The sequence below is a fragment of the Anser cygnoides genome, chromosome 24 (genome assembly GCF_040182565.1).
Source record: "Anser cygnoides isolate HZ-2024a breed goose chromosome 24, Taihu_goose_T2T_genome, whole genome shotgun sequence".
In the NCBI taxonomy this organism is placed as follows: domain Eukaryota; kingdom Metazoa; phylum Chordata; class Aves; order Anseriformes; family Anatidae; genus Anser; species Anser cygnoides.
In genome coordinates this window covers 7,175,627-7,203,600 of record NC_089896.1, presented here as the reverse complement: position 1 = coordinate 7,203,600, position 27,974 = coordinate 7,175,627, and the positions used below count along the sequence as shown (strand labels likewise).

Genomic DNA, 27,974 nt, shown 5'->3' with positions numbered 1-27,974 from the left:
GCACTTGAGCCAGTGACTTATCAGAGGCAGCAGAGCACGACTGCAGCTGTACTCAGCTATACTTCAGTTGCACTCACTCAGACTAGCTCCTTTTGCTCCCAAGTGCAGCTTTCCTGGGCATGGCCTGGCAGCCCTGTAACAGGTGGTGGGGGTTTTCCTGAATGCCATTATCATTAATTCTCAAGCCTGTTGTTTATCAGTCACTGGCAAGAATGGATGAGAGGACTGTCAGTGAAGAAACCTCCTTCATTGTTAAGTAACTTCCAGGTTCTTCTGACATTCGTAGCCTAAAGAGACGCATGGAATGCTCACCTGGGTTTCTAAGGTTGCTGATGCTTTTTGCAATCCTGGCTGGTTTGGGGCCTCTTACCAATAAGAGTGGAGGCATTTGGTACATTAATTGGTATTCTTAAATGTCAGTGCTTTATAGAACTCTTTGAATGCCAGAATACTGCAACCCCATTTCTCCACTACCACCTGAAAATAATTAAATGCTTGGGGGGATGGGGGAGGAAGAATTTATTTAATTTTGTTACCAATTTGTACATACACAGTAATTGACAATTTGAAATAGAGTATACACGATTGTAACTGGGATACAGCTCTTACACTGGTGAAGGTCCAGGTCACAAAGTTTTAAGACTGCCAATGAAAGAATAGATTTGTAAACATTCACCTAGCTGCCAATGCATTTTGAATGCATAGGAAGAGATCTTAAGTAACACTTCACAATCTGCAGAACTCCCTTTCAAACTAAACCACTTTTTCAGTACTGGATTAGTGCAGAACCTCAGACCGTCACAGTTCAGATTATTTCTATTACAGGATCGACTGAATTGTAACGGCACTGAAATCTGCATGTTGACATCTGAACTTCACAAATTTTAGTAAATACTGTTACAAAATGTTGTAGCATTAAGTTTAGAAACAAACAGTTTAACAGTACTTCATTAAGCACCCAAATTGCCCTTTGCATTTCTTGTGAAACATCCAGATTATAAGCACCTTACTGCATGTGATCACTTAACCTGCACCTCTCCTACACATTCAAAAATCAGTATCTTAAAAGTGAGCTTTTTTTAAATTTTACTACAAAATTCTAAATAAGCCTCTTTAGCACTGAGTTACTTTAAAAATGAGCTCACGACAAAGTAAAACATATGCATTCACTGTGCATCAAGTGAAGGAATCTCCTTTTATGGTTTGTATTTCTTTTTAACAAAATATCTTTTTTTAAAATCAGGCCATGTACTCAGCATGGTCATCTTACATTCAGCAGTTTTATACTAAAAATACTTCTGTGCAGGAAAGCCCAGCATAAATTTACATATGCTACAACGTTTTACACTTATTTACATGGCTCTTTTTTTTTTCCCTATGAGAACATTTTATACCTGCCACAAGATACTGCAACTTAAAGCAATTGTTACAGGACAACCAATTGAAGACTCGCTTAAGAATTGCTCCAGCTTTTTGACAATTAGAAAATGATACAGAAGTGTATTTTAGAACTTATCAGTGCAATCAGAATAAAAAGGATTTTTTGGACTTTTTTTTTGGCAGTCATCTGGCAATGCAAAGTATGTTATTAATTGGCACAGTCTGACTTGAGATTCCAATAAAGTATAGCTACAGCTGGAGAGAGACTGAAATACATTTCCTTGTGTTCTTCCATCTTTTCAAGAACATGTATGAGTTTCCTAGATCTAAATTTCAGTCACAGGCTTGAGTGTCAAATAAAGCTCACAGGTATTAAAGAACGATAATCACTAGTACTAGCAATAATTATTTTCACTAGTACCTAGGTAAAAATTCCCCTCTGCTAGGAAATTCTGCTCTGCAGTTTTAACAAGCAAATTTGACACTTTGCCATACAGCAAAGTACCTGACTAAAGCTTTCAGTGCATTTCTTTTCAGTTAATGCTGCATTAAATTAGGTAAAACCTGGTTTTCTAATGCCCTACACAAAAAGGAGTCATAATTCCAATTTTGAGAGAGAGTCCCATCTACAGTAAACATAGTAAATGGTGACAGCTCAGGATTTGGTTAAAGTGATTCTAGGGAAAATGCCTATTCCAGAGCACTTGACTTTTGAGGTAAAACACTAGGGGAGTGTAAATTTCCCTACCCAGTCCCTTCTCTTGCAACTGACTAACTACACATAGCAAGAACATCTAGTTCTGTATACCTGTGCATCTACATTTACGAATAACTATTCTCAAATGTGAAACCCTGTAAATTTAAATAACTTTAAATAACTTTAAAATATGAAGAATTCCATCTCAAGCCTGGACTTTAAGTAATGTTTTAAGCTGAAATGTCATTATTTCTTTATCAGAAGGTTTAAAAGAAACAGGTACCCAGTGGCTTGGTGGCTTGGGAAGAACACTTGGTGAGGGTGGCTCACTAAACTTTGCTCCAGCATAGTTTAGATTGGTTTGAGGTGTGAAAAACAGGTTACCATTTGATAAATTAGGACTCCAATTTTGATTATTGGGGAAATGAGCATTGTTCTTTCCCCCTTTCTGCATGGCCTGCCATGCACCAGATGATGAATTGCATCCATGTCCTCTTTCTTTCTTCATATAGTTCATCTTCATCTGTGAATTCTGGTCTTTACTCTTCTGCCTGTTTTTAAGTTGCTGATGGTTCTTGCTAATATTTCTAGGCTGGGGAGCTGGAATGTTGAATCTCTCTCCACCACCCATCTTCAACTTAAATGTCACCTGTAAAAAAGCAGGGAAAAGTTTGGATTTTTGTTTTTCAAAACTGAAAAATTTGAAGAAAACAGAAGAATTACAGTGTAGCAGATCTTCCTAGTGGAAGACAGTGAGTGGCTACAATGGCTTGTCTTGACAATTCTGCTGCTAATGGCTGACCAGCACATCATGAATCAATTCAACCTTCGGGAACTCCATGTACACTAGTTCCCTTCGGCAACAGTCGCAGTCTACCTGGTTATGAAAACGCTGGTCCTCCAGACGGCCCAGCTACTGAACATACCGCTGCTTTTCTCCACAGCAAGAGATGCTACTAGGAGAACGTGAAAGATAAATGTTGCTCACAAAACACAGCACCAGATGTAAGGCACTAGTATTTAATCCTGAAGACATTCAAACCAAGCTTTTGTCACACCTGAAGGTCTGGATGAAGTCTGCACTGATAAAGCCACTCCCCAGTCTTCCTGGTAAGTCCAAAAGAGACTGTGATGACTCCTGATACTCTTCAGGCATTACACAGCAACTCACAGCAAGGTAGGGGTGAAATCCACTTCCCAAACAACTGTTTTTGGAGGGAGATGGGGGCAGGAGGGTAGAAGGTAGCGTACAGAGACAGACTTGAGCATACTTGGGGAAGACAGATTGAAAACTCAAAGTGAATTGAAAACAAGCTCAAATGGAAAGCAGCCGTTCAGAACTGGACTTCTAAAGCAGACAGACAGATACTATCACACATGGCACCTTCATGCTGACTCTCTTACAATATACTATTTCCTCCAAGCCCCACTTACCTTTCAGTGGCCTTCTCAGATTCCACACCCTCCAACTCTTGCTCCCTTTCTTGCTTCCAAGCCTGAAAAAGTAGGTGGTGCCTTTTACTAGACTCCTTCCTTTGGCTAGGAATAGACGTTTTCATGGGATGATCTGCTGTATTCAGCCAGGTAGCCGAGCCCAACATCGGATTCTCGGCACTGAAGCTCCAAGGGGAGAAGTCCAACTGCATAAATGAGAAAGGAGTCTGATGTCAGATTAGGAGAAAATTGTTTTCCCTTGTGAATGTTATCAAAAGTAGCTGAAATTCACAGAATTAAGTCAGTTACATCTTAGTTGTTAAAGCTGACAATATACTTCAAACCTTTGTGTTTTTTTAAACCACGGTAGTGTTCATCTATTTACATTAACTTCATCATCATACTTTGCATCCCCCAGAGAACAGCATTTTCATCATGCTCTAGGTATCTGCTAATAAATAATTAAGAAGAGGCAAGCAAGAACTTTACCCTTTTCCTGATTGGGGAGGGGGAGGAGGGGAGTCAAATACAGCACAAAACACTTTGGGATGAAACCCTAGGGAGCTGGCACTTCAGTATCGTTCGAGTGGGAAGGAGCCCTCCCCGAACACTCGCCCCCGGCTCCGCGGGCAGGCACAGCGCAGAGCCCGGCCCGCCCGGCGAGCCGCCCGCAGCCCCGAAGCCTCTTCCAGCTCTCACAGCGGAGCTCCCCTGCTGATCCCTGGGCTGTTTTTTCTCCTTTTGTTACGGAACCGACTCCCCGTCAGCTCTGACGTTACCTCCCGTTCAGGCCGCGGCTCGTCCTCTCCCGCACGCACCGCACCCCCCGCCGCCCCCCCGCCGTGCCGCCACCTGGGGCCTCGGGCAGCCCAGCGGGAAGCGGGCACCTCCCCCCCCGCTCCCCCCGCACCGCTAAACCCGCGGGCCGTCGGTCCCGGCGCTCACCGAGCTGCTGCCACCGCCCGCCGCCCCCGCCCGGCCCCGGCCCCGCGGCGCACACAACATGGCGGCGGCAGCGCCCGGCCCGCCGCGCCGCTCCTCCCTTACCGACTTCTGTCCGTCTCGTCCGCCCGCGCGCACACCCGCGGGCCTCTCGGAACCGACCCCGCCGCTCGCCTGCCGCCACGTCCCGTCACGTCCCGCCGCCCCCCCCCCGCACAGCACCGCTCCGCCGCTCCTCGCTCAGCCACACAAAATGGCGGCCACGGCCCTGCGCGGCACGGCGCCTCGCCTTCCTCCCCCCGCCCCTCCCGCGCCAGCCAATGGGAGCGCGCGGCGTGCCCCCTCAGCCAATGCGGGCCCCGCCCCGCCCGTTGCCGGGACGACGGGGGCAGACTGGGCGCCGGGCGGGGCGGCGCCCGCGTTTGAATCCCCCCGCCGCGGGGCAGGTCGGGAGCGCGGCCCCGGCCCGCTGAGGGCTCCTCACGGGGCGGCCCCGGGGCGGCCCCACAACGCCCCCGGCTGCGAGCGGGGCCCCGGGGGTTCACCGCACACCCCCGGGCAGGGGGCTGAAGCTGTGCTTCCCTGCACGCCTTCCCCAGACCCTCAGAAGGAGTTGGGGGATTTTCAGTGTCAAAAGCAGCGAAACCCGTGAAAAAAAGCTCACGCGGGGGCGTTACACGCGGGGACCCGGGCTGGGTTCGGCCCTGCGGAATCTCTCTCTGATGTTAACGCCTCTCCCCGCGTTGACATGGCCGGGCTCCTTCATTGCAGCCGAGGAGCGCTGTGCCCGCCTTCCCTTCGCTGCAGCCTTAGTAAAACAAAGCCTGCCTCGCTGTAAGGCACAACATGTGGTGACATAGCCGAGCCCAGACCTTTGTTCACACTCTTGGATCTAACCACGGGCACCTGTGTGCCAGAGCAGCTCGGTGGAAATACCCACTGATGGGCGCTTCAGGAAGCAAGCAGCACAGATGAATCATTTGTTAAGTCAACAGTGAACCATTGCCCCAGCTTTATTCCACAGGTGACAAGCTTCCGGTGGCATTTGGTTTTAAAAGTGCCATAAAAAGTAAAGATCTTGGGGTTACGAAGTGTCCCGTGACACATTTGAAACTAGTTACATGTCTCCATTGGTATCACCTGAGGCAAACCTTAACCAGGGTTACAATCTAAGGGGTTTGTTTGTTTGTTTGTTTTTTCATGTGGGAATTGTTGGTTTTGTCTTTTCTGAAAAATCCACATGAAAATATTAAATATAGGGTAACATTTAGAATATCCTTTATTCTATTTTGGCAGAGGACCTTTGGTTCTCAAAGCAATCCACAGGAACTACATGGGTATTTGAATTTCTCCAGAGTAACTAGTGAGAGAGGTAAAAGGCAAGCAGCCCAACAATTTAATGAAACTTTTTACGCTAATAGCTTGAAGCTCCTCGTAAGTTTTTAAGGAAAACAGAGGCAGGATACCTAAAGATACTTTCTATATAAACTTAAATGGATGTGACTTAAGTCCTTGTCCAGCACTACCCGAGCTGCATTGTCTCCAGAGCCGGAGGTTCTTCCTCTGCGCCGCTGAAACCAGCACCTGAGCTCCTGTCTCCTTCGTGCAGCTGCCCTGCACAGCTGCGTGCGCGCGCACAGCACCACAGGCTCAGCACCCTGAGCAACAGCACTGCAGACACAAACTGCTCGCTGAAGCCCTGAGTTTCAGTGCCCAGGGGGATTACAAAGTCTGCTCTGAAGCAGCTTCATTGCGGCTTGATGTCAGAGCTTTGTACAGGCACATCCAGGCGTGACTCCCGAGTCACACCCGTCAGGCTCGCTGTTCCGACAGCTCCCTCCTGAAATCCACACCAGCAGTGAGTCACAAAGGCCTGTAGAGGCCTCAGCCCAGTTAAATCAATATACCTCTCACGTCCTATCAGCAGGAAAAGCACTGTCACCCTCAGCCCACCTCACAACACACACAGAGGTGGTTCTCAGGACAGGCTCTGCTTGCAGGGCCTGAGCAGACAAGCCACACTTCACTCATGTGAGCCACAACACACAGAAGACAGTAAGTTGTTTTTTCCCCTAAGCATTTCCTCTAGGGGTGCAGTACAAAGCGACCCCATCTCTCTGACTGACACCTTATCAGTGCTAGTGCTGCCTCTACCCCCAGCCATGAGCCACTCTTCGTTTTTCACATTTGGCACGTACCAAAGTCAGAGAAATAAAAACTTGCGGTGCTCCCACAGAGCCCAGCCAAGCTTCCTGCAGGTGCCAACTTCCCCATCACACAAGCTGTGTCCTGCCAGCCGCCCCAGCTGCTGCTCTCCGCAGACAGAAGCTGCTGCTGAGCCAGACCCAGCTCACAAGTGCTCTCCCCTGCTGCCCGCGCGCCTTTTCGTGGAGCCTCTGCTCAGAACCAAGGCAGCACCAGGGCACGCGGAGGGCCCGTGCGGTGCCCACCAGCCGGACACCTCTGGGCAGAGGGTGCAGGCAAACAAAACGCTCTGGGGATGGCGAGGAGTGGGAAGCTCGCTGTGGAACAGCAATTCAACTCCCTTTAAGTCACCGTGAAGAACGCTGTACAACCCTAAGCGGTCTCTTGCACTGGGCCAGCTACACCCCCACCCCCCCCCGGCTGCTGTACCTGTGCGTGTGCCCCCATGGCTCTGCCTCGGGGCGTCCTGCGCCCCCCGACCGCCTGGGTTCACGAGCCCAGAGCCGCTCCAAGGAGCCCTCTGCGTTTCGCTGGCGCTTTGCAGCCCCCTGCGTGCTGCCGGGGACCGAAAGGGAAGGGGGCCGGGGGGGGCCGGGGCTCCCCGCTCCGCCGGGCGGGGGCAGCCGAGCACCGCGGAGCGCGCCCGGGGCTGCGGGGGGGGGGGGGCGGGGGCGGCCGGGGCCGGAGCTCGCCCTGCGCAGCCGGGGGGGGTCCGGGGGGTCCGCCGGGGGTCCGCGGGCCGTGACGGCGCGGCGGAGCCCGGTTCCTTGCCCGGACGTTTGGAAGGAGACAATCCTCTTGGTGCACGTCCCGCGGGCCTTAGCACGGAGCGTGCAGCAGTGGCTGTGTGCGCCCAGGGGTGGGATCGTGGCTGCTGGTGGGGCCCGGCCTGCGCGCACGGCGGCTTCCCAAGCCTGCCCTTAGCCCTGCACACCGATAGGTACACCACATTTTCCATGTCTGCTTCTCAGCTCTCGTCCTTCCCCTCCTCTTCCACTTTCCCTCAGAAATCAGGAAAAGATCCCGAAAGTCTCTCGCCTCAGCCACTGCATGTGCACGGAGGATTCGGGGGGGCTGAGGAAACGCTTCCAGCGAGCCAAGGGCAGGGTGGCTGCGAGGTGCTGCCAGCCAGAGGCAGAACACGAGACCCAGAGGGGAAGTGGGGAAGGAAAGAAGCACACTTACACCAAAAGAACGTGAGAGAGAGCAAGAAACCAGATAAACGATTTGCACTGATGGATTTGCAGCCCGGGGGAATCATACAGAATGGTACCGAGGAGCCCAGATGAAACCAGAAGCGATGTGACAGGAGGGGGAAGCAGGCACCGTCCGCAGCTGCACGAGCTGCCCTGGGAGCCCGAGGGTGGGAAGCCCCCGACCGTCCGCAGCCGAAGCGTAGGCGTGAGAAGGTGAGTGGCTGCACTCGCTGCCCCAAGGGACATCCTGCAGCCAAGGATCCTCTTTCTCACGGTAAAAGGCATCATCGTACCTGGGAGCCCACAGTGCTGACGCACGCACGCAGTCTGGGGAGGCTCTGCCACCGAGGGTTTGTCGGGGAGATTCCCGCTGATACTCGGGATGAACTGCAATGCCATGTGTAACACAGAGTGGGAAAATGTTGTGTTTCGGATGAATGCTTTCTTAACAGGAACAAAAAAGGTAAGTGTTTAAATAGCAGATTGCAGACTGGCTCTTTGCAGCTGGTTTTAGGAAATACTAACGTTGGATATGCCAGAGGTTTGCCTCACAAACGTGAGTCTGGCACCGAGCTCCCAGGCTGAGCACTCTGCGCTGGCTGATGGTTGTGGCTCCGCATGCGGTGGTTTCAGTGGAGCAGCAGCAGCAGTTTTGCCATGCTTTGTACCTGCACTGGCATTTGTGTCATTGCTCTGCAGCCGTGCACCTGTGTGCTTTGAACGCTGACACTCTGCACAGTCACACGTGAACAAATCGTGACTCTGAAAACAAATAAAGCAAATAGTCCTCGGTGCGGCACCTGTGCCAGAGAGTTCCTAGCATCAGGGAGGTAACCACGGGCATTGCTCAGTGTGGGCAGAGGGACAAGCTGGGATGAACAGCTATTTCCAAAACAATGCCAAAACTTCTCCTGCAACTAAAACAAGAAATTGTATACAAGCAAAAATATTTGTAAAGCAAACAATATCTTGCTTTTTCAGCAAGTGAAATGTGAAAGAAATTCATTACATTTTTTTTCAGATAAATCACTTCACTTGTTCATATGATGTGATTGCTGCATTTTGTTGCAAAGACCAAATCTCTCAGAAATACTGGTGATGGAAAATTCAAGGCCAGCACTTTCAGAGTGCTGCAGGAACATTGCGCTGTCTGGTTGCAGCAGGAAAATTTAATTTTACATTATCTAAGCAACCAGTAAGTTATCTTATTTATCACAAGGATTCTGAGATGTCTCTGTAAATGAAGAAACCATCCCAAGTGGGATCAGAAACTGTGCTGCTGTGTGCAACGCAGTGGAAGTCTGACAGCTGAAATCAGTCACAGCAAAGCACTGGAATGGAAAAGGACTTTTTCATTTGTAGATTTAATTTCCACTGAAGCCAGTGGAGTTATTAGGCTGCAGCGAGTGGGCTAACAATCAGATCTAGCAGGGGGAGGTTTCTCTGCTGCTTCTGGAGAGACTTGGCAGTCAGTGATGCGGCCCCAGAAATCTGCCACATTCCCACATGCCTTATCTGCATTTTATTCCTGATAGCTGGGCTTCTTGTTCATTCAGCGTGCTGCCTCTGTGTGCTGCCTCCTGGGACTCTGCTGCTGCTGCTGGCATTGGCTGGGGCTTTCTCCATCGCTCTACTGTGGCAGAATATTCCCCATCCTGGGAGATCCTGCTGGCAGGAGACACTTGGCTCTTCTGGGAGGGGAGTTTGTCCTCTGGGAGCAGGGGCGCAGGAAATCCCCACAGCCTCTGGCTGTGAAGGAGGGATTGGGGCTGAGCTGGAAGGTCAGCACCGCAGGCAGGGTCTCTGGCAGGGATGCCAGCAGTGCCTGGGCTGTAATTCCCGGGGAAGGGGAGCTGCTGCCCTGCAGAAGGGGGTGTCCTCCCTGGAAGTGGGACTGGGACCTGCCCCACAAAGCTCTCCCCTGGGATCCAGCCCCGGGTTGGCTTTTTCCCAGAAGCTGAAGCATGCAGGAGGTAGTGGGCATGAAGAAACTAATGGTTGAACACAGGAGCCCATCTGAGAACAGAAGGATGTCTCCTGGGCAGGAAAAAGCAGTTTTGTGGCCAAAAAGAAGGGTCAGACCGTGCAAGGAGACGGGCTCTCAGCCCCACCTGTGTTCTCAGGTTGTGGAGCCTCTGCGAACGAGCAGACCTTGTGCTGGAGCAAAGCCCTGTGCTCTCCCTCGCAGACACAGGAGCTGAAGAAAGACTGGGGGGAGCTCAGACAAAACTGCAAAGAGACTCGTCCTTGTCATTCAGCCTGAAACACAACAGATGTGGGAAGAGGAGGTCTGGGCTGCCGGGCTGGTTGCTACGAGCCCAGCACAGTAACTGCATTTTGAACCTAAGGGCTTATCTGAATTATGTCAACTTAATGGAAGAGCTGTACCAGAACAGTCAGTGCAGGAGTTGTTTTGCCGTTATAACCAAATTCCCTCCCTAAGCGACGTACCACAAGGGACAGCATTTTGCTCACCTTCCATCTCTTGCCTACTGTTCATTTGTTTCCAGGCTCCTCGGTATGTTCTTTGGACATTGAATAAAGGCAGATACTGGGAATTTAGGGTAGTCCTGGGAATGCTGGCTGCAATGAATGGATGTCACGGTGATGCTGGAGTCTGCTTAATTAAGAGATGTCTTGGTTTGGATGCTAGGGTTTGGCCGGGGGAGTTTTGGGTACTCGAGGAGGCAGCTGCTGCCCCAGTGGCCCCTGGTGAGCCCCAAGATACGTCACAGTCCCTCCGGCTGCACAGTCCATCTCTCTGGTGGTCAGGTTTAACACCAGCAGTTACTAATTACTGCTGCGCTTGCAATGTTTCTGTGAAGAGCTGCAGGAAGCAGGAGCGCTAGGGTTGGAGTGCAACATCTCTGCTCCCGTGTGATTGCCCCATGGCAGGGCCTGACGTAAGCACGGGGAGGCTTGCTGCAACGCTAAGCGACATTTCAAAGTCCAGGACCCCTCTGGTCCGACGTGCCAAGAAATGCACATCAGGATTGAAATGTTCCAGCTGCAATGTGCAACCGAACGCCCTGCAGCCGCTGATGCCCAAGCCCCGACGTGCGGGGCTGGGCTCTTCTGAGCAGCCTCGCAGGCTGCGGGGTGTCTGCAGCACAGGAACAGTGGTGGCGGTCAGGGACCGGCTAACCAACGGGAAGGAAGTAGCAAAGACAAACAACGTACCTGTCACTCTAATATGTTGCAGTCAGGGTTTTCCAGCACGTTGGTCATTTGCTGGTTGTTGTAGCCTCCAAGGACGCTGCCATCACTGCTGAATCTCGGACACCACACGGAGAAACCACAGTCGGTCGGTTACCGGTGCCTGGAGCCCGGCAGCTGCTGTCCCACGGCCTGCCTGCGCTGGCTCGTGCTGTTTGGACATTTTCCCTTCTGAAAGAGAGCTGAGGGCGGGCAGTGATGGTGGCTTTTCTGTTTTGGGAGAAGGGGGACACTGCCAGCTCAGTGCTTTCCTCCAGCAGTGGAAAATCCTGGCCCCTTTGCGTGGATTTGGGATCCTGGGTGCTGGAAGCCAGACGGGTGCTGTTGGGGTTTCTGTCCCGTGGGCTTTTACACCAGTGGGGTACGAGCTGGCAGTGCATCAGGATACAGCACCCCACTTTGCTAATCAGGCAGCGTTAGTGTATCCCATAGCCGCCTCCTTGCCTGCTCTCTAACCCACTTGGGGTGCCCTCGTTCCCCTGTTGTGTGAGGCAGCGGGCAGTGTCCCTTGTCCTCCTCCAGCCTGGCCCTGTCCCGGCCACAGCCCAGCACCACCGGGAGCCCCTTCCCGTGCTTCCAGCCCCGAGCCCTGGAGCCTTGCTCAGAGCCAGCCCGGGGCACGGGCAGGTCTCAGCACCACCGCTTCCCTCGTGCGGTGAGGAGACAGATGCGGTGCCCAGAGCCGTGGCAGCTGGACCCAGCAGGACAAAGCCTGGATCTCAGCTGGGAAAGGCTGGAAGTCGTATCCCACATTTGGTCTGTGGACCTGAAAGTAGGTTGCACCAGGCTCTTCTTCTGCATAAAGGGAGGGGGCTGAGCTTACTGCTCGTTGTGCTCCTGTAGGTGTTGTCCCTCACCTTCCCCTTGGTCTTTTTCAGAGCACCTGAAGTGCAGAAGGAAGCTGGAACGCTCCCTGCAAGCTCCTGGCTCCAGTTCGCTACTATGGATATCTGTAAAACATATGAAAATGCCTCCAAATGTAGTGCGAACAGCAAGCTCATGGAGTGCTTCATGGTCCTCAGCACCCAAGCACAGAAGATAAGCATTGCCACACTTTGTGGCCTCTTTGGGACGCTGTGCATCTTTGAGAACTCTGTGGTGCTGTACCTGATCTTCTCCTCCCCTGGGACCAGGAGGAAGCCTTCCTACATCTTTATCAGCAGCCTGGCCTTGGCTGACCTCCTGGCCAGCATCATCTTTGTCGGCAGTTTTGTTAACTTCCACGTCTTTAATGAAACCGATTCCTCTAAAGAATTGTTCCTGCTGAAGCTGGGAGGGGTGAACACGTCCTTCACAGCCTCCCTGAGCAGCTTGCTGCTGACAGCTGTGGACCGTTACGTCTCTATCAGCCGGCCCTCCGAATACAAGCTCCTTGTGACGAGGAAGAGAGCGTGGGCAGCCCTGGGGGTGCTCTGGGCGATGTGTGTGACCACTGCCTCCCTGCCCATCCTGGGCTGGAACTGCTGCACGCTCAACTCAACCTGCTCCGAGCTGTTCCCCTTTGTGGATGACAACTACCTGTCCAGCTGGGTCTGCCTCGTCATGGTCCTGCTAGGGTGTATTGTCTACGCCTACACACACGTGCTGTGGAGGGCTCACCAGCACGTGGCGTACATGGGGAAGCACCAGGCGCAGGTGGGAAAGCAAAACACCAGGATGAGAATGGATGTCATGCTGGCCAAGACCCTCGTCATGGTGCTGACCGTCCTTGTGCTGTGCTGGTCTCCGGTCCTCACTCTCATGATCTACAGCATCTTTGCCAAGCTTACCAATCACCTGCGCAAGGTGTTTGCCTTCTGCAGCGTTCTCTGTCTGCTCAATTCCATGGTGAACCCCATCATTTACGCCCTGCGGAGCAAGGAGCTGTTCTCCTCCCTGAGGGCGGTCTTTTTCCGGGTCAAGAGGCGGCTGAGGGGCACGGACGACAGCCCAGAAGCAGACAGTGCCCACAAGTCCTCCGTGGTAGAGACCGTCTGCGAGGATGAGGTGCGCGTAACATAGGCAGGCAGCAGTGGAAGTCTGAGCTCAGGCTGGTGGGAGCCTCTGGATCATTTTTCTTTTGGATTGCTTTTATTTTCTCTTCTTATGGAGGTCCTGGGAGGTGTCTGGCATGGACCCAGCTCCCGCTGATGTTATTCTGGGACGCTGGGACATAAAGTGCCCAGACTTGCCCGGACTGCTAGTCCGCGGGCTGCCAAGACACCGGTGCCACGTTACGGTGAGAGAGCTGCGAGGCAGTGGGTAATGCCGTACCCCAAAACAGCAAATCCAGGTGTTTTGTGGCAGCTCATCCTGCCTGGCCTCCAATCTGTCCACCAGTAACCTCCTAACCCATTTTTCTTACATTCAGTGAAATCTCCCTTAAAATATAACTGTATTCAAGTGAAACACTCTGCAGACCTCCAGGTTCTCCAGCGGTCCCCAGCCACCACAAACACCTCTGTAAACACCCCCGCAGGCACCAGCAGGGTTATTTATACAAGCGCCGTCAGCAGAGCGCTCGCAGCACGTCGCTGTGTAGCAGCAGAGCAGCTATTAAACCGGCCTTGTGTGCCGTGCCGGGGCGCTCCGTGGTAGCAGCATGGTGACAAGAGGTGACAAAAGGCCTTCGTGTCCCGGCAAAGGCGGGAGGGAACAGCGGGAGCGGTGCCGGGGCTGCCTCGCCATAAACCCTGGGGATTATGGACTGTGTCGTCGAAAATCGTGAGACCGATGGGATGCTGCAGGCACCACGTTTCTTTCAGCAAGCTTACAGAAACCCAACCTGTGCCACGCAGACAGCGTTGGCTGTTGTGTGATTAAACATCCAAACCGTGCTCGAGCCTTGTCCTCTGTAACCTCCGGCCCGCAGTCCCCAGGGGAGGCTCACACCCCAGGGGGCACGGCCGCCCCCGGCACGAGGAGCTCGGGAGACGCTTTGGCCACTTCCACAAGGCGCAGCCCCGGCCGCGGAACCGCCGGGGGAGCGGCGCGGGGCCCGGGCCCTTCGCCAGCGCCCCGAGGGCCGCGGGGCCGCCACCGGGCAGGGCCCAAACGCGGGGCCCTTGGGCTCCGCCCGGCTCCCCCGGCACGGGACGGGGCGCGGCAGCCACGGGGGCGAGGGGCTCACGGACCAGCGGTCGGGCCGGAGGAGGGGGCGCGCTGAGGGGGCCGCGGCGGGGCCGGGCCGGGCCGTGCGGGCAGGGGAAGGGACGGCAAGGGAAGGGAAGGGAAGGGGGAAGGGAAGGGAAGGGAAGGGAAGGGAAGGGAAGGGAAGGGAAGGGAAGGGGGAAGGGAAGGCAGCCGCCACCCCGCGGCCGGCCGCAGCCTCGAACCCGCGTCCCCGGGCAACCATGGCGGCGGCCGCGTGACGTCAGGCGGCGGCATGGCGGCGGGCCCGCTGCTGTGGCTGGCGGCGGCGCTGGGGGCGGCGGCGGCGGCGCCGCGCTACGGCCCCGACTGGGGCAGCCTGGACGCGCGGCCGCTGCCGGCCTGGTTCGACCGGGCCAAGGTGGGGGTGTTCGTGCACTGGGGCGTCTTCTCCGTGCCGGCCTGGGGCTCCGAGTGGTTCTGGTGGCACTGGCAGGGCGAGCGCCGCGCCGACTACGAGCGCTTCGTGCGGGAGCGCTACCCGCCCGCCACCGCCTACGCCGACTTCGCGCCCCGCTTCACGGCCCACGACTTCCAGCCCCGCGAGTGGGCACGGCTCTTCCAGCGGGCCGGCGCCAGGTCAGCGCCGGGCTCGGCTGGGGGTCCCTGAGGGGATGGGGCTGGGACCCCTGAGGGGATGGGGCCGGGTCTCGGGGTCCCTGAGGGGATGGGGGTCCCTGAGGAGACGGAGGCTGCGTCTGAACACCCTGAGGGGACAGGGGGCCCAGAGCAGCACCTGGAGGTCCCGGACAGGTCATGCCCAGAGTGCTGAGGGGTTGGCCGCTCTGACTTCCTAAGTCTCGTTGTTCATCCTTTTCCAGCATTACAATCCATTTAAAACATCTACTGTTCTCGTTGTTTCCCCTAAATTTTAAGGGCAATGAAAGGGACTTCTAAAGAGGACTCCTCACAGTATGGTTATTCCGTCCCTTGCATGTATAGGTATCAGATTTGCCAGTGAGGCTTGGAAATGTCTTAGCTAATTACTTGGTCATCTTGATCAGGTGCCATTTCCCCGCAGGTACGTGGTGCTGACCACGAAGCATCATGAAGGCTTCACCAACTGGGGGTCACCCGTGTCCTGGAACTGGAATTCTGTGGATATGGGGCCCCACCGTGACCTTGTAGGAGAGCTGGGACAAGCCCTCAGGGAGAGGTACAGCCAAGCTTTGCTGTTCTTGTTGTCTGTCTGCGTTGAATTCTCATGGCTGTTCTCAGCAAATAGTGGAAAATGATATGTTTAATATGAAAATAGTAGTGCTTGCAAAGTCATGAAACTGTGAAATAATAATGCCAATAATTATTATTACTGCCACTGTATAATATATCTGCCACTGATTCTCAGTCATTACTACCAGACTAACTCTTTCCTCTCTGTTTTCTATTCTTCAGCAACATACGCTATGGACTATATCATTCTCTGTTAGAGTGGTTTAATCCACTCTACCTAGCTGACAAAGAAAGTGGCTTCAAGACCCAGAACTTCGTTTTGAAGAAGACAATGCCAGAACTTTATGATCTTGTCCTAAAGTAAGAGCTGCCACCAGTCAGGATTCAAGAGCATTTCCTGGTTTCCATTTTGTAGAGAAAGTTGCAAAGTGGATGCAGAGAAGATTGTTGACAAATGTTAATTTTTGCCAAGGCAAATCTATTTATTTAGCAGCAATAATTTGAGGTAATTAGAAAAGGGGTTCGCATTTGCTCTTTGGGCAGTCTGACTTTTACAGTAAGGTAGGGGCAAATTTTTGTGCAAGAGAAATGCCCGTTAATACTACCTTTTTGCAGAGTAGGTTTGAAAGTGGAGCAAGCTATTTATTAGAGTAGGAGAGCGATTTCACTGTGAATTTACATCCTTGCTTTGCTTCCCCATGTTGATTAGAATACCCAGCTTGGACACCTGTTGCTCACAGTACCCATTGTCCCAAGTAAAGAACGTGCCTCATAATTGCCTTTGAGATGCAATCTTCTCGCTTTGGAAGAATTGCATCCTATACTTTGAGCTGTGATCATCTCTCTTTGCTGCTGCAAGAACTTCACTTAAAGCTTTTTCCGAAGCAGGAAGTGATAGCATGAACCTCCCGGTAATGGCAGACAATAGGAAGTGAAAGCAGACTCCAGAGGCAAGAAACACAGTGCTGTGACATGCTTCCTTTGGGGTAGGAGCAAATAAGCCGTTCTGAAATAATGTTCATCTCTTTGTCAGGTATAAACCAGATTTGATTTGGTCGGATGGAGACTGGGAAGCTCCGGACTCGTACTGGAATTCTACCTCTTTCCTTGCCTGGCTTTATAATGATAGTCCTGTCAAGGTACTTCTTTCAGCTATCCGTCATGGCCTGTGGTATTCTATAGGTATGGAAGGTCTGGCAGCAGTGAGATATGAATGCGATCAGAAACCTTCTTGACAGGTGCCAAACATGTTTTATTCTTTCACCAAAAATAGAAAGTCCAGACTGACTTTTCCAAGAGAAACCTCTTGGAAACCTGAGGCAGAAAACACAAGCCTTTTCCTTTACAGCATGTGTGGAAGGCTCAGAGACCAGGAACCTTGTTCCCTTGATTTCTGCTTGACTGAATAGAGAGACGTTCTTCCAGAGAGGTATTCAGACTTTTCTGGAGGATCCTCTCTCTCTCTCTCTCTCTCTTGATTACGTATGCACGTGTATGTGTTAAGTACTTAGGCTCCTAGCTTAGATGCCTAAAGTAAGTTGGGAGGGATAAAGGAAAGCTGAAACGTCCAAGACAAAACGTTCTTCCTGCTGAGTTATGTTTCTTTTTTCTAGGACACTGTTGTTGTGAATGACCGTTGGTGTAATAACTGCTCTTGCCATCATGGAGGCTACTACAATTGTGCTGACAAATACAGACCAGGGACCTTGCCAGCTCACAAATGGGAGATGTGCTCCTCCATTGACAAGCTTTCCTGGGGCTATCGAAGCAACATGCACATTGATGAGTTAATGGATGAAGCAAGTATCATCGAGGTAAGAAACCTGAAATCAAAATCACGGGTGTAGGGAAGTTACTGAGAATTACAGATTTCCTTCATCCTGTTACTCACAGAAAGAGTTGTCATGTGTTTCGTACAAGCAGGTGGAGATAAAGGAATGTTTGAGGAGGACAAAGCACTCCTCAGGTTTCTTTGTTGTCAGAAGTGAAGATAATTCAGTTTGTTACCTTTGTTTATCTGCCGCAGGAGCTAGTGCAAACTGTGAGTTTTGGAGGCAACTACCTTCTCAATGTGGGCCCTACAAAGGAAGGAGTGATTGTTCCCATCTTCCAAGAAAGGCTTCTGGCCCTTGGGAGGTGGCTGGACACTAACGGGGAGGCAATTTATGAATCAAAGCCATGGAGAGTACAGATGGAGGACACAGGGACTGTCTGGTAAGGACTCCATTGTTCAGTACCATCCTGCAGCTGCTCCAGCTCGGGTTAAAGAAGCTGGGGTTTCTTTATTGGTCATTAAACTTGGTACTTGCTGAAGCATTGCCACCAGGTGCAGATGGCTTTTAGGTAACGTCCTACAACTGGAGTGCTCACTTACTGCCCCAGGGCGTTATCTAAGAAATATCCTGCTGGAAAGAAGAGAATAAAGATCAGGGCTTCAGCTGTCTTACATGATTTTAAAAAACAATTGTTCCCTTAAAAAAAAATCCTACGCTGTTGCTGTCAGGACTGTTTAAGTAGTGGTCGTGGCTAGTTTGAATTGCACAAATGTAGTTAGTTTAAATGAATGTAGTCTGTAAATGTAGTGATATTTGCTTTTAGGTTGTTATATAATAGTACTGCGTACTGTTACCCAACTGTTACACTTGCTGAGAAGAGCACAGTGAGCGAATCAAGAGCCAGAAGTGCTACAAAACAGAGCTGTTGGTTCTAAGTGTGCTCAAGCATGTTCAGCCTCGAAATGCAGAGCAATGACAAGATCAGTGTACGACAGCGTATCTGCTCTGTTGACCTCAGTCTGATGAAAGGACAGATGACATTCGCTTTTAGGAAACGTGCGTGGACTTTGTTTAGGTTTCATCAGCCAGGGCTTACTGGCTAAATGGTGGGTTCAAAGCGACTGATTTTGGAACTAGGGGAAAGTAGGTGACCCCTGTATGGTGCCAGTAGGTGAGCTGGTGTTCTCGTGCTGTCTGGAAAGGTCAGGCTTGTGTGGATCTCTCTCCTGTGGGCTTTTCACCTAGCTGAACTCTTGCTCTCTTAGGTACACTTCTAAAGGACCAGTTGTCTATGCCATTTTTCTGATCTGGCCTCAGGACAACGTGCTGCAGCTGTCCTCACCCACCCCATCCCCGGCCACGCAAGTAAGGAACCTGAAGAAAAAAGAGAGAATGCACTTTGAGAGCCCATCTTGGGAAGGCATGGGGTGGGAAGGCCCAACCCGACTTCATTTGGAAACTGGGGAGAACACGGCAGTTGGCATCACTTACTTCTTGCTCTGGGATGGCTTCACCCAGAGTCTTGCAGCATCCCAGGTTCAGGTTTTGTCACTGTTCAACACAGAGCAGTGGGTAGGACTGGGCAGGAGAGGCTTGTGGTCTGCCATAGAACAGGTAGGAACACGTCTCCCCTTTTGTTCCTGTTGACCCAGGGAGGTGAGGTCAGTAACAAGCCTCACACATAGAAGGGATCACGGGTATTACATCCCCAATTCAGATCAGGTACACTGACCCGCTAGTTGTAAGTGTAAGTGACGCAAATGCTGGGGTGCCCTTTGCTCTGAACAAACAGAGGTGAAGCCTCTCAGGTAAAAAAAAAAAACAAAACAAAACAACACAACACCTAAAACCAAACAAACTACAGTCAAAGGTTTGGCCCCAAAATACCCTTCGCGTTGCCTTTGTACACAGTGAGCGATGGGTGGAAACGTGCAGGACTGCTTTTAACGTGTGGGGAATGTTATGCAGAGACTGAAACGTGTGCTGGGTGTACCGGGGTGACCGAATGGGGAGCGCCTGTGGAAGCCACAGCTGAGCGTTTCCCCTGCCCTTTTTTGCAGGTGTCGATGTTGGGTTTTGCAGGGACTCTGGAGTGGCAGAAGGCCCCGGGTAAGGGACTGCTGGTAACTCTGCCACCCGTGCCTCCATCTCCCGTGCCTGCGCAGCCTGGCTGGGCTCTCAGGCTTGAGGGTGTGAACTGACAGCCCTGGCCTGACAGCAGCTGCCCCCCCGGCCTGTCTTTTGTATTAAGTCTAAGATGATTTTTCATTCACTGTTGAATAAATCGCTTTTCTCTCGAGAGAGTTTCTCGTCTGCCCGCTCTGTCTGTCCGTCGGTCTGTAAGTCGCTGTCTGTCCGGGCTGCCCGCTGCGGCGCGCTGCTGGCGGGGCACGGCCCGCGGGGAACAGCGGGGCCCGCTGGGTTGACGCCGAGCTCCTTGGCAGCTGCTGGGGCTCCGCCGCCGTGCTCGCGTGGGGCGAGGCCGCGCTCGGTGCCGGTGGGGACCGGCAGTGACCGCTCCGCAGGGGCCGGGCCGGGCCGGGGCTGCGGAGGGCGGGCGCGGGGTGGGGTGGGCGCAGCGGGGCCGCTGCCCGGGGGGCGGGGGGGGGGGGCGGGGGGGCCGGGGCCGTGCAAACACGGGGCTGTTTGCTCAGCGCCGCCGGCACCGGGGCCGCCTATAAAGGGGCGGCTGCGGGCGGCGGGGGCAGACCGGGAGCGGCCCGGCCGGACCCCGAGCGCGCGGCGGGAGCAGCCCGGCCACAGCCCGAGCGCAGAGCGGCCGCAGCCGGTCCCCGTCGCCGTTCCCGGTGCAGCCCGCCCGCTGCCGCTCCCGCCCCGCCGATGCCGCGCTGCGCCGCGCTGCCGCCGCCCCGCGAGGCCGCCCGGGGCCAGGTACGGGCGGGGGGGGGCGGGGGGGGGGGGGCGGCTGCCCGCCGCCGTCACGTGACCGCCGGGCCCCCCGCTCTGGGGCACGTGACGGCGCGGTCACGTGGGGGGCGGCAACCATGGCGGCGGCGCGGAGGCTGCTGCCGCGCTGGGCGGGATCGCTGCGGCCGGTGAGGGGCGGGGGGGGCCCGGGGAGCGGGAACTGGGACGGGGACCGGGGACAGGGACCGAGGACCGGGAGGGGGACGGGGATAGGGACAGGGACGGGGGACCGGGACGGGAACCGGCCCCGCCCCGCTCCCCTGACGCCCGCCCGTCTCTGCCCCCAGATCAGCGCCGCGGCCGCCGGCGCCCTCCCGCCCCGCGTGAAGGTGGTGGAGGTGGGGCCGCGCGACGGGCTGCAGAACGAGCAGGTAGGGCGGGCACCGGCACCGGCACCGGCACCGGGCGGGCAGGCGGAGGGCCGGGCGCGGGGCCGACCCCCCCCCCCCCGTCGTGCGTCTCGTTTGCCCGCAGAGCATCGTGCCGACGCCCGTGAAGATCGGGCTGATCGACATGCTGTCCGGGACGGGGCTGCAGGTCATCGAGGCCACCAGCTTCGTGTCGCCGCGGTGGGTGCCCCAGGTCAGTGCTCCGGGGGGTCCCGGCGTGGGTCTGGGGGGACGACGGGCCGGCGAGCAGACCGACCCCCCCCCCCCCCCAGCCCTCGGCACCGCGTCTGTAGCGAGCGAGGCGCAGAAAAGCCAAACGACGGCGCTTCTGCTGCTGTGGCCCTTCCCTCCGCACCCGGGGGAGCGGCGCGGGCTCACGCGCAGCTGGCGGCGCACGCGGTGACTCCGGCTCGGCCGGTGACCGACCTTTGGTCCGTCCAGGTGCGCGGTGCTGGGGGCTCTCTAGAGGCCAGTTTCCCCCCGTTCTGCGTATCGCTGTTCCCATTCGTAAAAAATGAATTTTAGGAAATGTTTTATAACTTGTGGAAGTGGATGACAAGCGTGTCGACACCCTTAGAAATCTGTCCGCGTTCCCTTTGCAGATGGCCGACCACACTGAAGTCATGCAGGGGATCAATAAGTTGCCTGGTGTTAGTTATCCCGTGCTGACCCCGAATCTGAAAGGATTTCAGGCAGCGGTAAGAGATCGCAGTGTTAGTGCTGGCAGCGTCCTGTGCGCAGGGCTGCCTGTGAAGGAACGTTTCAGCTGTGGTGAAGGGTGGGAAGCGCCCCTTGCATTCTGGTAGGCAGCAGTTTCATCTTACAGTTCCTTGAAAAAGGAATTGCTCTGCTGGGGAGCTAGAAACCTGATGTTTATGTCAGAGAACACCTCAGTATGCTTTCTTTAATCGTAAAAACTTGTCCGTTCTTTTAATGGGCAATGATGCTCTCAGGCCCATCTGCATGTCCCACAGCCCTCATGACTGCATCCAGCACTTGTGGCTTCATTGTCACGTCTGTAACTTTCTGTTTGTTCTGAAGATAAACCAGGATGCCTCGTGTTTTTGCTTTAGAATGAACTGAGGAAAGAACTAGGTCATCTGGGGAAGAACTGGGAGGAAAAACTTTTTCTATAAAAGGGGAGAACTGCAGTCCTGGTTGTGCTGGTCATTTCCCTTGAAAGATAAATCATCTCACTTTAATTAATGCTTTCTGTTGGCAGGTGGCAGCGGGGGCCAAGGAAGTGTCCATCTTTGGAGCAGCGTCAGAGCTCTTCACCAAGAAGAACATCAACTGCTCCATAGAGGAGAGCCTGGAGAGGTTCAGCGAAGTGATGAGTGCCGCGCGAGCAGCCAGCATTCCCGTCCGGGGGTGAGGAGTTCTGCTGTGAGCTCAGCACCGAGCAGCTCACGGGGGAAATGTGGCTGCTCGAGGTTCTCCCTTTGGAGCACAGCCCCCACAGCACCGGGGAGGGAAATTTCTTTTAAATTTCACTGTTTGGGGGCAGTGTCTCTACCTGGTTGGGTGCAAGCAGATGTGAGCTCTGTGCGTTGGGAAGCTTTAGTTCGGAAACAACACCACGCTGGTAGAGTTGGAGGTGTTGGCTCGGTGCAAACTCTGGACAGCCCATGACAGTTTACACTCCACGTGGATTCACCCGTCATGTATCTGTTACATCTTCAGCTTTATCAAATAATCTGAAGTAATGCTGGCTTCTTGGCAGACGTGCCACATTGAAGTGTTCAGATAGATATAAAACCTAACGGTCTGATGTGCTCTCGTCTTAGCAAACTTTTCATTTTCATGGACAAAGTAATTGTAGAATAAATATGTATTTTAAAAAAAAAGAATTCTTCCATTGCATAGAGAATGCAAAATGCTTCACAGTGTGTGCAGCAAATGGCTTGTACAATCTCGCTTCAATTCTCTGGTTAAAAGTTACCTTATTTTTTTAACTACAGGTATGTTTCCTGTGTCCTTGGATGTCCCTATGAAGGGAAGATTTCTGCAGCTAAAGTTGCAGAGGTGAGTTGATAAATATAACCAGAATTTCTGTGAGGTTTTTGACTCCGTTATAAAGACGTGAATGGGACCCTGGGGGCTGGAGAATGCATTGAGCCATTTAACCAAACATGGGGAGAAAGCCGTAAACTCCCCCAAGTCGATCTGCCGCCACACATAAGGAAGGGTGGTCTGGCTGATGTGGATGGGGGAACTCAGGGAGGTGGGTGGACCTGGAGTTTTCTGTTCCCAGAGGAATCTCATGGGGAGCATGCTCTGCTTCCTGTACAGTGGGCATCCAGCTTTGGGGAAAGTCATGACAAAGCTGCCTGCTCAGTGCGTGTCTTGGCTTTCGGACAGGTCTCCAAGAAGATGTACTCGATGGGATGCTACGAGATCTCCCTCGGTGACACCATTGGCATCGGGACCCCAGGGAGCATGAGGGAGATGCTGACGGCAGTCATGAAGGAGGTGCCAGTTGGGGCTCTTGCTGTCCACTGCCACGATACCTATGGGCAAGCTCTTGCCAACATCTTGGTAGCACTTCAGGTAAGATTCTTACTTTGCAGCATTGCATGCTTCCTCAGGATTCTTCTGTGCTTGCTTGTGAACCAGAGGATTCAGGAGCAGGATCGTGATTTGCCCTTTAATTAGGGGAAGTTTACTGAGAATGGTTTTGCCTGCAGATGGGTGTGAGCGTGGTTGATGCTTCTGTTGCTGGCCTTGGAGGCTGCCCCTATGCCAAAGGAGCATCCGGAAACGTTGCTACAGAGGACTTGGTGTACATGCTGAACGGCCTGGGCATCCACACGGTAAGCGAGAGCCTCTCGCGTGGCGGCTGTTGGGGCTGGAGCCGGGGTTGCAGAGCCTGGCCCGGAGAGCCCCAGTGCAGGAGGTGCAGGCTCTGGGCCCGCTGTGCCACGGCAGTCCCACCCACACGGGGAGCGCGTCCTGGCCCTCTTCCAGCGCTGTGCGATCTGACCACTGCTATCAGAATCACACCGAGGGCCTCGTCTCGGCACCCTGCAGCCTCCCTCGGCCCCTGCTGCTCTGTCCCAGTGGTGCCAGTCCTTACTGGGCAGCTTCACGGGGCAGCACTGGCACCAACGCCTCTGGTATCTTCTGTTCCCTGAAGGGTGTGGACCTGCAGAAGCTGATGGACACCGGTACGTTTATTTGCAACGCGCTGAACAGAAGAACCAACTCCAAGGTGTCCCAGGCCTCCTGCAGGCTGTGATACCGGATCAGGCGTGTCCCTGGGTCACACAGAAAGCGAGGGTGTGGAGCCGGCCGGGCTTCCCTTCTGTGCTGCTGCCTCTCCTCCTCAGTGTGCCTTTCAGACTCAGAGCTTGAGAGGAAACTCATCCGCTCGAATCTGTGAAGAAACGAACAACCTGGGACCGCTTCACTGCTCCCTGAGCACGCCGGGCGTGTGCCTGGGAGGGGAGAGGACAGAGGGGGGAGGGAGAGGGGGATGTGCCCCCCCTCCGCGGGGAGAGGGGAGCCCCGGCCCCGGGCAGCCTCCCGGTGCCTCAGGAGCGAGCCGCCGAGCAGCAGGCGGTGCTGAGGCGCCACCGGGCCCGGCCCTGCCGGCAGCAGCAGGACCTCCCGGGGGGGCCCCGGGCCTGCCGCGGGGGGCTGGGGCTGTGTCTGGTGCAGGACCCCGCTGGCTGCGGGCAGCGATCAGCGCGGTATTTATCTCAATAAAGTTACGGCACCGTGAGGGGAACGGCTCCGCTGCTCTGGGGGGGGGCGGGGGGGAGGGGGGGGGCGGGGGGGGGGCGGCCCCGGGGCTCCCCGGCCTTTACCGGCCCCGGCCTCCAGGGGGCGCTGCGAGGTCCCGGGCCGGTCCCGCCACGCATGCGCCCTGCCGCCGCGCGGCCGCCCCGTAGCGGCGGTGCCACGTTGCCATGGAGAGCGGGGGGGGGGGGCGGGAGGAGCGGCCGGGCCTTAAAGGGGCCGCGCCCGGCACCGGACCGGGACCGGCGGGGGGGGGGAAGGCGGCCGGGACGGACCCTGCCCTGTCCCCGGGGGGCTCCCGGGGGCCGGGGCGGCGGCTGCGGGGGGCCGGCTCCGGGTCCGAGTCCGGTTCCGAGTCCGGTTCCGGGCAGCGCTGTGGGCGGCCCCGCTCTGTCCCCGCCCCCGCGCGGTCCCTGCCGGGTGGGGACGTGGCGGCCCCGCCTCAGGCCCTGCCCCGCGCCGCGGCCATGGCGGAGCAGGTCCTGGTCACCGGCGGCGCCGGCTACATCGGCAGCCACTGCGTGCTGCAGCTGGCCGAGGCGGGGTACGCGCCCGTCGTGGTGGACAACCTGCACAACGCCATCCGAGGTGCGGCGCGGCCCGGGGGGGAAGGAGCCGGCACCCCCCGGCCACCCCCGGTACCCCCCGGTATCCCCCGGTACCTCCCCGGTACCTCCCGGCACCTCCCGGTATCCCCCGGTACCCCTCCGGCCCCGGTACCTGCCCCCGTTACCCCCCCATCCCCCTTTTACCCCCCCCCCCGTTACCTCACCCCCTTCCCGTTACCCCCCCGGTACCCCCCCATGTTATCTCCTCTCCCCGTTACCCCCCCGTTACCCCCCGTTACCTCCCGCCGCCCCCCAGGCCCGGACGCGCTCCCCGAGAGCCTGCGCCGCGTGCAGCTCCTCGCCCGGCGCCCCATCGCCTTCCACGAGCTCGATGTCACCGACGGGGCCGCGCTGCGGGAGCTCTTCGGCAAGGTGCGGCCGGGGCTCGGGGGGCTGCGGGGGGACGGCTCCGGGGGCTGCGGGCACCTGACGGCCCCCGGGGCTGGGGGGGGAGGCTCCGGGGGGGGGGCACCGGGCGGCCGCTGCCTCGGGAGGGGGCTTCGTCCCGGCGGGGCAGGGCAGGGCAGGGCAGGGCAGGGCAGAGCCCTCCTCGCGTTACGCAGCCACGGGCCGCAGCGGGAGCCCCCCCCCCGCGACACCCGGGGGCTGCCCCGCGGCCCTCAGGCGTTGCCTTCCCCCTCGCCCCCCCCAGCACCGCTTCTCGGCCGTGGTGCACTTCGCGGGGCTGAAGGCCGTGGGCGAGTCCGTGCAGCAGCCCCTGGAGTACTACCGGGTGAACCTCACCGGGACCATCCGCCTGCTGGAGGTGAGCTGAGGGGCGCTGCCCCCCCCCCCCCCCCTGCCGCGGTGCTCCCCGGGCCAGCGCCGTGCGGTGCCCGCCGAGGGCAGAGCCACGTGGCTGAGCGGGGCGCGGAGCTGGCTGCCTCAGCAGCGGCTGGTGCCCGCCCCGCAGACCATGAAAGCCCACGGCGTGAAGAACATCGTGTTCAGCAGCTCCGCCACCGTCTACGGGGACCCCAAGTACCTGCCGCTGGATGAGAACCACCCGGTCGGAGGCTGCACCAACCCCTACGGCAAATCCAAGTACTTCATCGAGGAGATGATCCGAGATCTCTGCAAGGCAGAGAAAGTGAGGAGCTCCTGCAAGGAGCCTGGGGCTGGGACCTGGGGGGTTTGCACCCCAAAGGGGGCTGGGGCTGGGGCTGCCCAGCAGCGCTGCAGAGAACTGCAGCCCCGTCTGTGCGCTTCCCTAGGACTGGAACGCCGTTCTCCTGCGCTACTTCAACCCTATCGGTGCCCACGAGTCCGGCATGATTGGAGAAGATCCTCAGGGCATCCCAAACAACCTCATGCCCTACGTGGCGCAGGTACTGCCCGGCTGCTGCCCTGGGGGCCCTGCGGGCTTGCGGTGCCTGCGTGGCGCGGGCTGACCGCGCTCTCGCGGGCTTGTCCCTCTGTGCAGGTGGCAGTGGGGCGCCGGGAGTTCCTGAGCGTGTTTGGGAACGACTACGAGACGATCGACGGAACCGGTGCGTTGCTGCAGGAGGGGGAGCAGAGAAATCCCCTCCCACCGGCAGCCAGCGCAGCTCGAGCCCGGCGGCCGGGCAGGGCTTTGCGCTCACCGTCTGTCCCGGCAGGTGTCAGGGATTACATCCACGTCGTGGATTTGGCCAAGGGCCATATCGCCGCTCTGAAGAAGCTCAAGGAGAACTGCGGCTGCAAGGTACCGAGAGCGGGGCTGGGCCTGGGCTGGGCGCTCAGCCCCGGGCGGGACGAGGGGGGGCCTGGCCCTCCTGCCCTCGCGGAGGGAGCTGATGCGCCTCCCTCGTCCTCCTGCCAGATCTACAACCTCGGCACTGGCACCGGCTACTCGGTCCTGCAGATGGTCCGTGCCATGGAGAAAGCCTCAGGGAGGGAGGTAGGAGCTGACCGCAGCCTGCGGGGCTGTGAGCACGGGGCTGGCAGCTCCTGTGGGGCTCCCTCACCACCCCCAGCCCCCCTGCCTGCATCAGTGCCCCCCAGGGAGCCCCCAGCCCCCACGGTGCTGCTTTCCTGCAGATCAAGTACAAGATCACTGGCCGGCGGGAGGGAGATGTGGCCTCTTGCTACGCCAACCCCGAGCTAGCTGAGCGCGAGCTGGGCTGGAAAGCTGCCTTCGGCCTGGACAAGATGTGTAAGAGCCCCCCTCCCTCCCCGCCCCCCCACTGCGCTGTGCCCCCCCCCCCCATCTCTCACTGCCTCTCTCCCCCGGTGCAGGCGAGGACCTGTGGCGGTGGCAGCTGCAGAACCCCACAGGCTTCAGCAAGAACTGAGCCCTGCCCCGGGGCTCGCCCGCCAGCCGAGGCTGCGCCCAGCCTGGGTGCGGGTCCTGCCCCCCCCCGCCCGGGGCAGGAGCAGCTGCGGGCTCCCCCCTCCTCCTCCTCCCAGGTCCTCAGCATCTCACGGAGCAGCGCCACCAGGACGAGGCAGCCAGGGCCCAGCCTCGGCACTCAGGGCACCAAATCCCCCCGTGGAAAGGCCCGGGGGCTCTTGCGAGCCCCAGCAAGGAGGAGGTGCTGGGCTGGGAGCTGCAGCCATGGCCGAGGCTGCTCCTGGGCCCTCCCAAGTGCCCCAGAAAGCCGCCTCCGTTGTTCAAAGGGGTGAGTCTCGTTGAGGAAGCTGCCCCTTCCCTGCTGCCTCAGTCCCGGGGAGGCTTCTGGGCCCCGAGGGCAAGAGGTGAGGGCAGGGCCGTGCTGCCCAGCACCTCTGCCGTGGCCTCGGGCCCCAGGTGTCCCTCTGTCTGCCCCAGGGGGCCACCACAGGGCCTTCCCTCCAGCCCCGGGCACAGGGCCCTGCTGGCTGCCAGGGGCCTCCCCCGCCTCCTTCCGCCCTCCCCAGGGGTGTTGGGGACCAGGTCTCGCCTCCCGTGTGTTCTGGTGGGGCCGGAGGAGCCCCTGCCCAGGGCTGGGGGGGGCTCAGGTGTCTGCTTCTGCTTCTGTGGGGCCTGAGCAGCCGCTTCTGTAATCACGCTGCCAAAGGCTGCCCAGGAGAAGGCTCTGCTCCGCTGCCAAATCCGGATCCTATTTATTACGGCAGCGACACCGGCTGCGTTAGGCAGAGGCTGCGGCCAGCCCGGTGCGCTGTCCCTTAGATTGATAACTTATGTTAAATTATGACTCGAGCTTTTGATTTGTTTCTAAATAAACGTTCTTACTTTCTACGTG

General features: G+C 56.4%; 4 protein-coding genes across 5 annotated transcripts; 3 read left to right on the top strand and 1 right to left on the bottom strand.

Moving 5' to 3' along the window:
* Positions 1-502: 502 nt before the first annotated feature.
* PNRC2 (proline rich nuclear receptor coactivator 2) lies at positions 503-4,718 on the bottom strand. The gene is made up of 3 exons (XM_066982350.1): positions 4,559-4,718; positions 3,512-3,717; positions 503-2,726 (listed from the first exon to the last, which is right to left on the bottom strand). Exon 3 carries the CDS (start codon positions 2,706-2,708, stop codon positions 2,283-2,285), a length of 426 nt encoding a protein of 141 aa, XP_066838451.1. The 5' UTR covers positions 2,709-2,726; positions 3,512-3,717; positions 4,559-4,718; the 3' UTR covers positions 503-2,282.
* Positions 4,719-7,716: 2,998 nt separating this feature from the next.
* On the top strand, positions 7,717-19,443 carry FUCA1 (alpha-L-fucosidase 1). Its single transcript, XM_048049657.2, has 10 exons — positions 7,717-8,067; positions 11,949-13,067; positions 14,254-14,778; positions 15,221-15,355; positions 15,592-15,729; positions 16,403-16,508; positions 16,983-17,183; positions 17,396-17,583; positions 18,410-18,509; positions 19,205-19,443. The coding sequence occupies exons 1-10, from the start codon at positions 7,925-7,927 to the stop codon at positions 19,343-19,345; spliced, it is 2,796 nt and encodes a 931-aa protein (XP_047905614.2). The 5' UTR covers positions 7,717-7,924; the 3' UTR covers positions 19,346-19,443.
* Positions 19,444-19,846: 403 nt separating this feature from the next.
* Positions 19,847-24,185, top strand: HMGCL (3-hydroxy-3-methylglutaryl-CoA lyase). Of its 2 annotated transcripts, none has more exons than XM_066982501.1 (9): positions 19,847-20,036; positions 20,360-20,443; positions 20,547-20,654; positions 21,064-21,159; positions 21,684-21,832; positions 22,423-22,486; positions 22,823-23,011; positions 23,149-23,274; positions 23,598-24,185. In XM_066982501.1, the coding sequence occupies exons 1-9, from the start codon at positions 19,986-19,988 to the stop codon at positions 23,697-23,699; spliced, it is 969 nt and encodes a 322-aa protein (XP_066838602.1). In that variant the 5' UTR covers positions 19,847-19,985; the 3' UTR covers positions 23,700-24,185. The 2 variants fall into 2 exon arrangements, with proteins under 2 accessions (XP_066838602.1, XP_047905619.1); XM_048049662.2 differs by lacking the exon at positions 19,847-20,036 and adding an exon at positions 20,108-20,200.
* A 442-nt stretch (positions 24,186-24,627) lies between these two features.
* Positions 24,628-27,970, top strand: GALE (UDP-galactose-4-epimerase). The gene is made up of 10 exons (XM_066982722.1): positions 24,628-24,790; positions 25,067-25,182; positions 25,463-25,576; positions 25,724-25,900; positions 26,025-26,138; positions 26,234-26,300; positions 26,409-26,494; positions 26,612-26,689; positions 26,830-26,944; positions 27,028-27,970. Exons 1-10 carry the CDS (start codon positions 24,670-24,672, stop codon positions 27,081-27,083), a joined length of 1,044 nt encoding a protein of 347 aa, XP_066838823.1. The 5' UTR covers positions 24,628-24,669; the 3' UTR covers positions 27,084-27,970.
* The last annotated feature ends 4 nt before the right edge of the window (positions 27,971-27,974 follow it).

Bases quoted from the DNA above. Each gene is read 5' to 3' on its own strand.
- FUCA1 (XM_048049657.2), top strand. From the start codon at position 7,925: ATGGTACCGAGGAGCCCAGATGAAACCAGAAGCGATGTGACAGGAGGG. The intron at 13,068-14,253 runs ATAGGCAGGCAG...CCGTGCGGGCAG, and splicing joins GAGGATGAGGTGCGCGTAAC to GGGAAGGGACGGCAAGGGAA. The intron at 15,356-15,591 runs GTACAGCCAAGC...TCTATTCTTCAG, and splicing joins GGACAAGCCCTCAGGGAGAG to CAACATACGCTATGGACTAT.
- HMGCL (XM_066982501.1), top strand. From the start codon at position 19,986: ATGCCGCGCTGCGCCGCGCTGCCGCCGCCCCGCGAGGCCGCCCGGGGC. The intron at 20,444-20,546 runs GTAGGGCGGGCA...GTTTGCCCGCAG, and splicing joins ACGGGCTGCAGAACGAGCAG to AGCATCGTGCCGACGCCCGT. The intron at 21,160-21,683 runs GTAAGAGATCGC...TTCTGTTGGCAG, and splicing joins TGAAAGGATTTCAGGCAGCG to GTGGCAGCGGGGGCCAAGGA.
- GALE (XM_066982722.1), top strand. From the start codon at position 24,670: ATGGCGGAGCAGGTCCTGGTCACCGGCGGCGCCGGCTACATCGGCAGC. The intron at 24,791-25,066 runs GTGCGGCGCGGC...GCCGCCCCCCAG, and splicing joins CCTGCACAACGCCATCCGAG to GCCCGGACGCGCTCCCCGAG. The intron at 26,945-27,027 runs GTAAGAGCCCCC...CCCCCGGTGCAG, and splicing joins CTTCGGCCTGGACAAGATGT to GCGAGGACCTGTGGCGGTGG.
- PNRC2 (XM_066982350.1), bottom strand. From the start codon at position 2,708: ATGGGTGGTGGAGAGAGATTCAACATTCCAGCTCCCCAGCCTAGAAAT.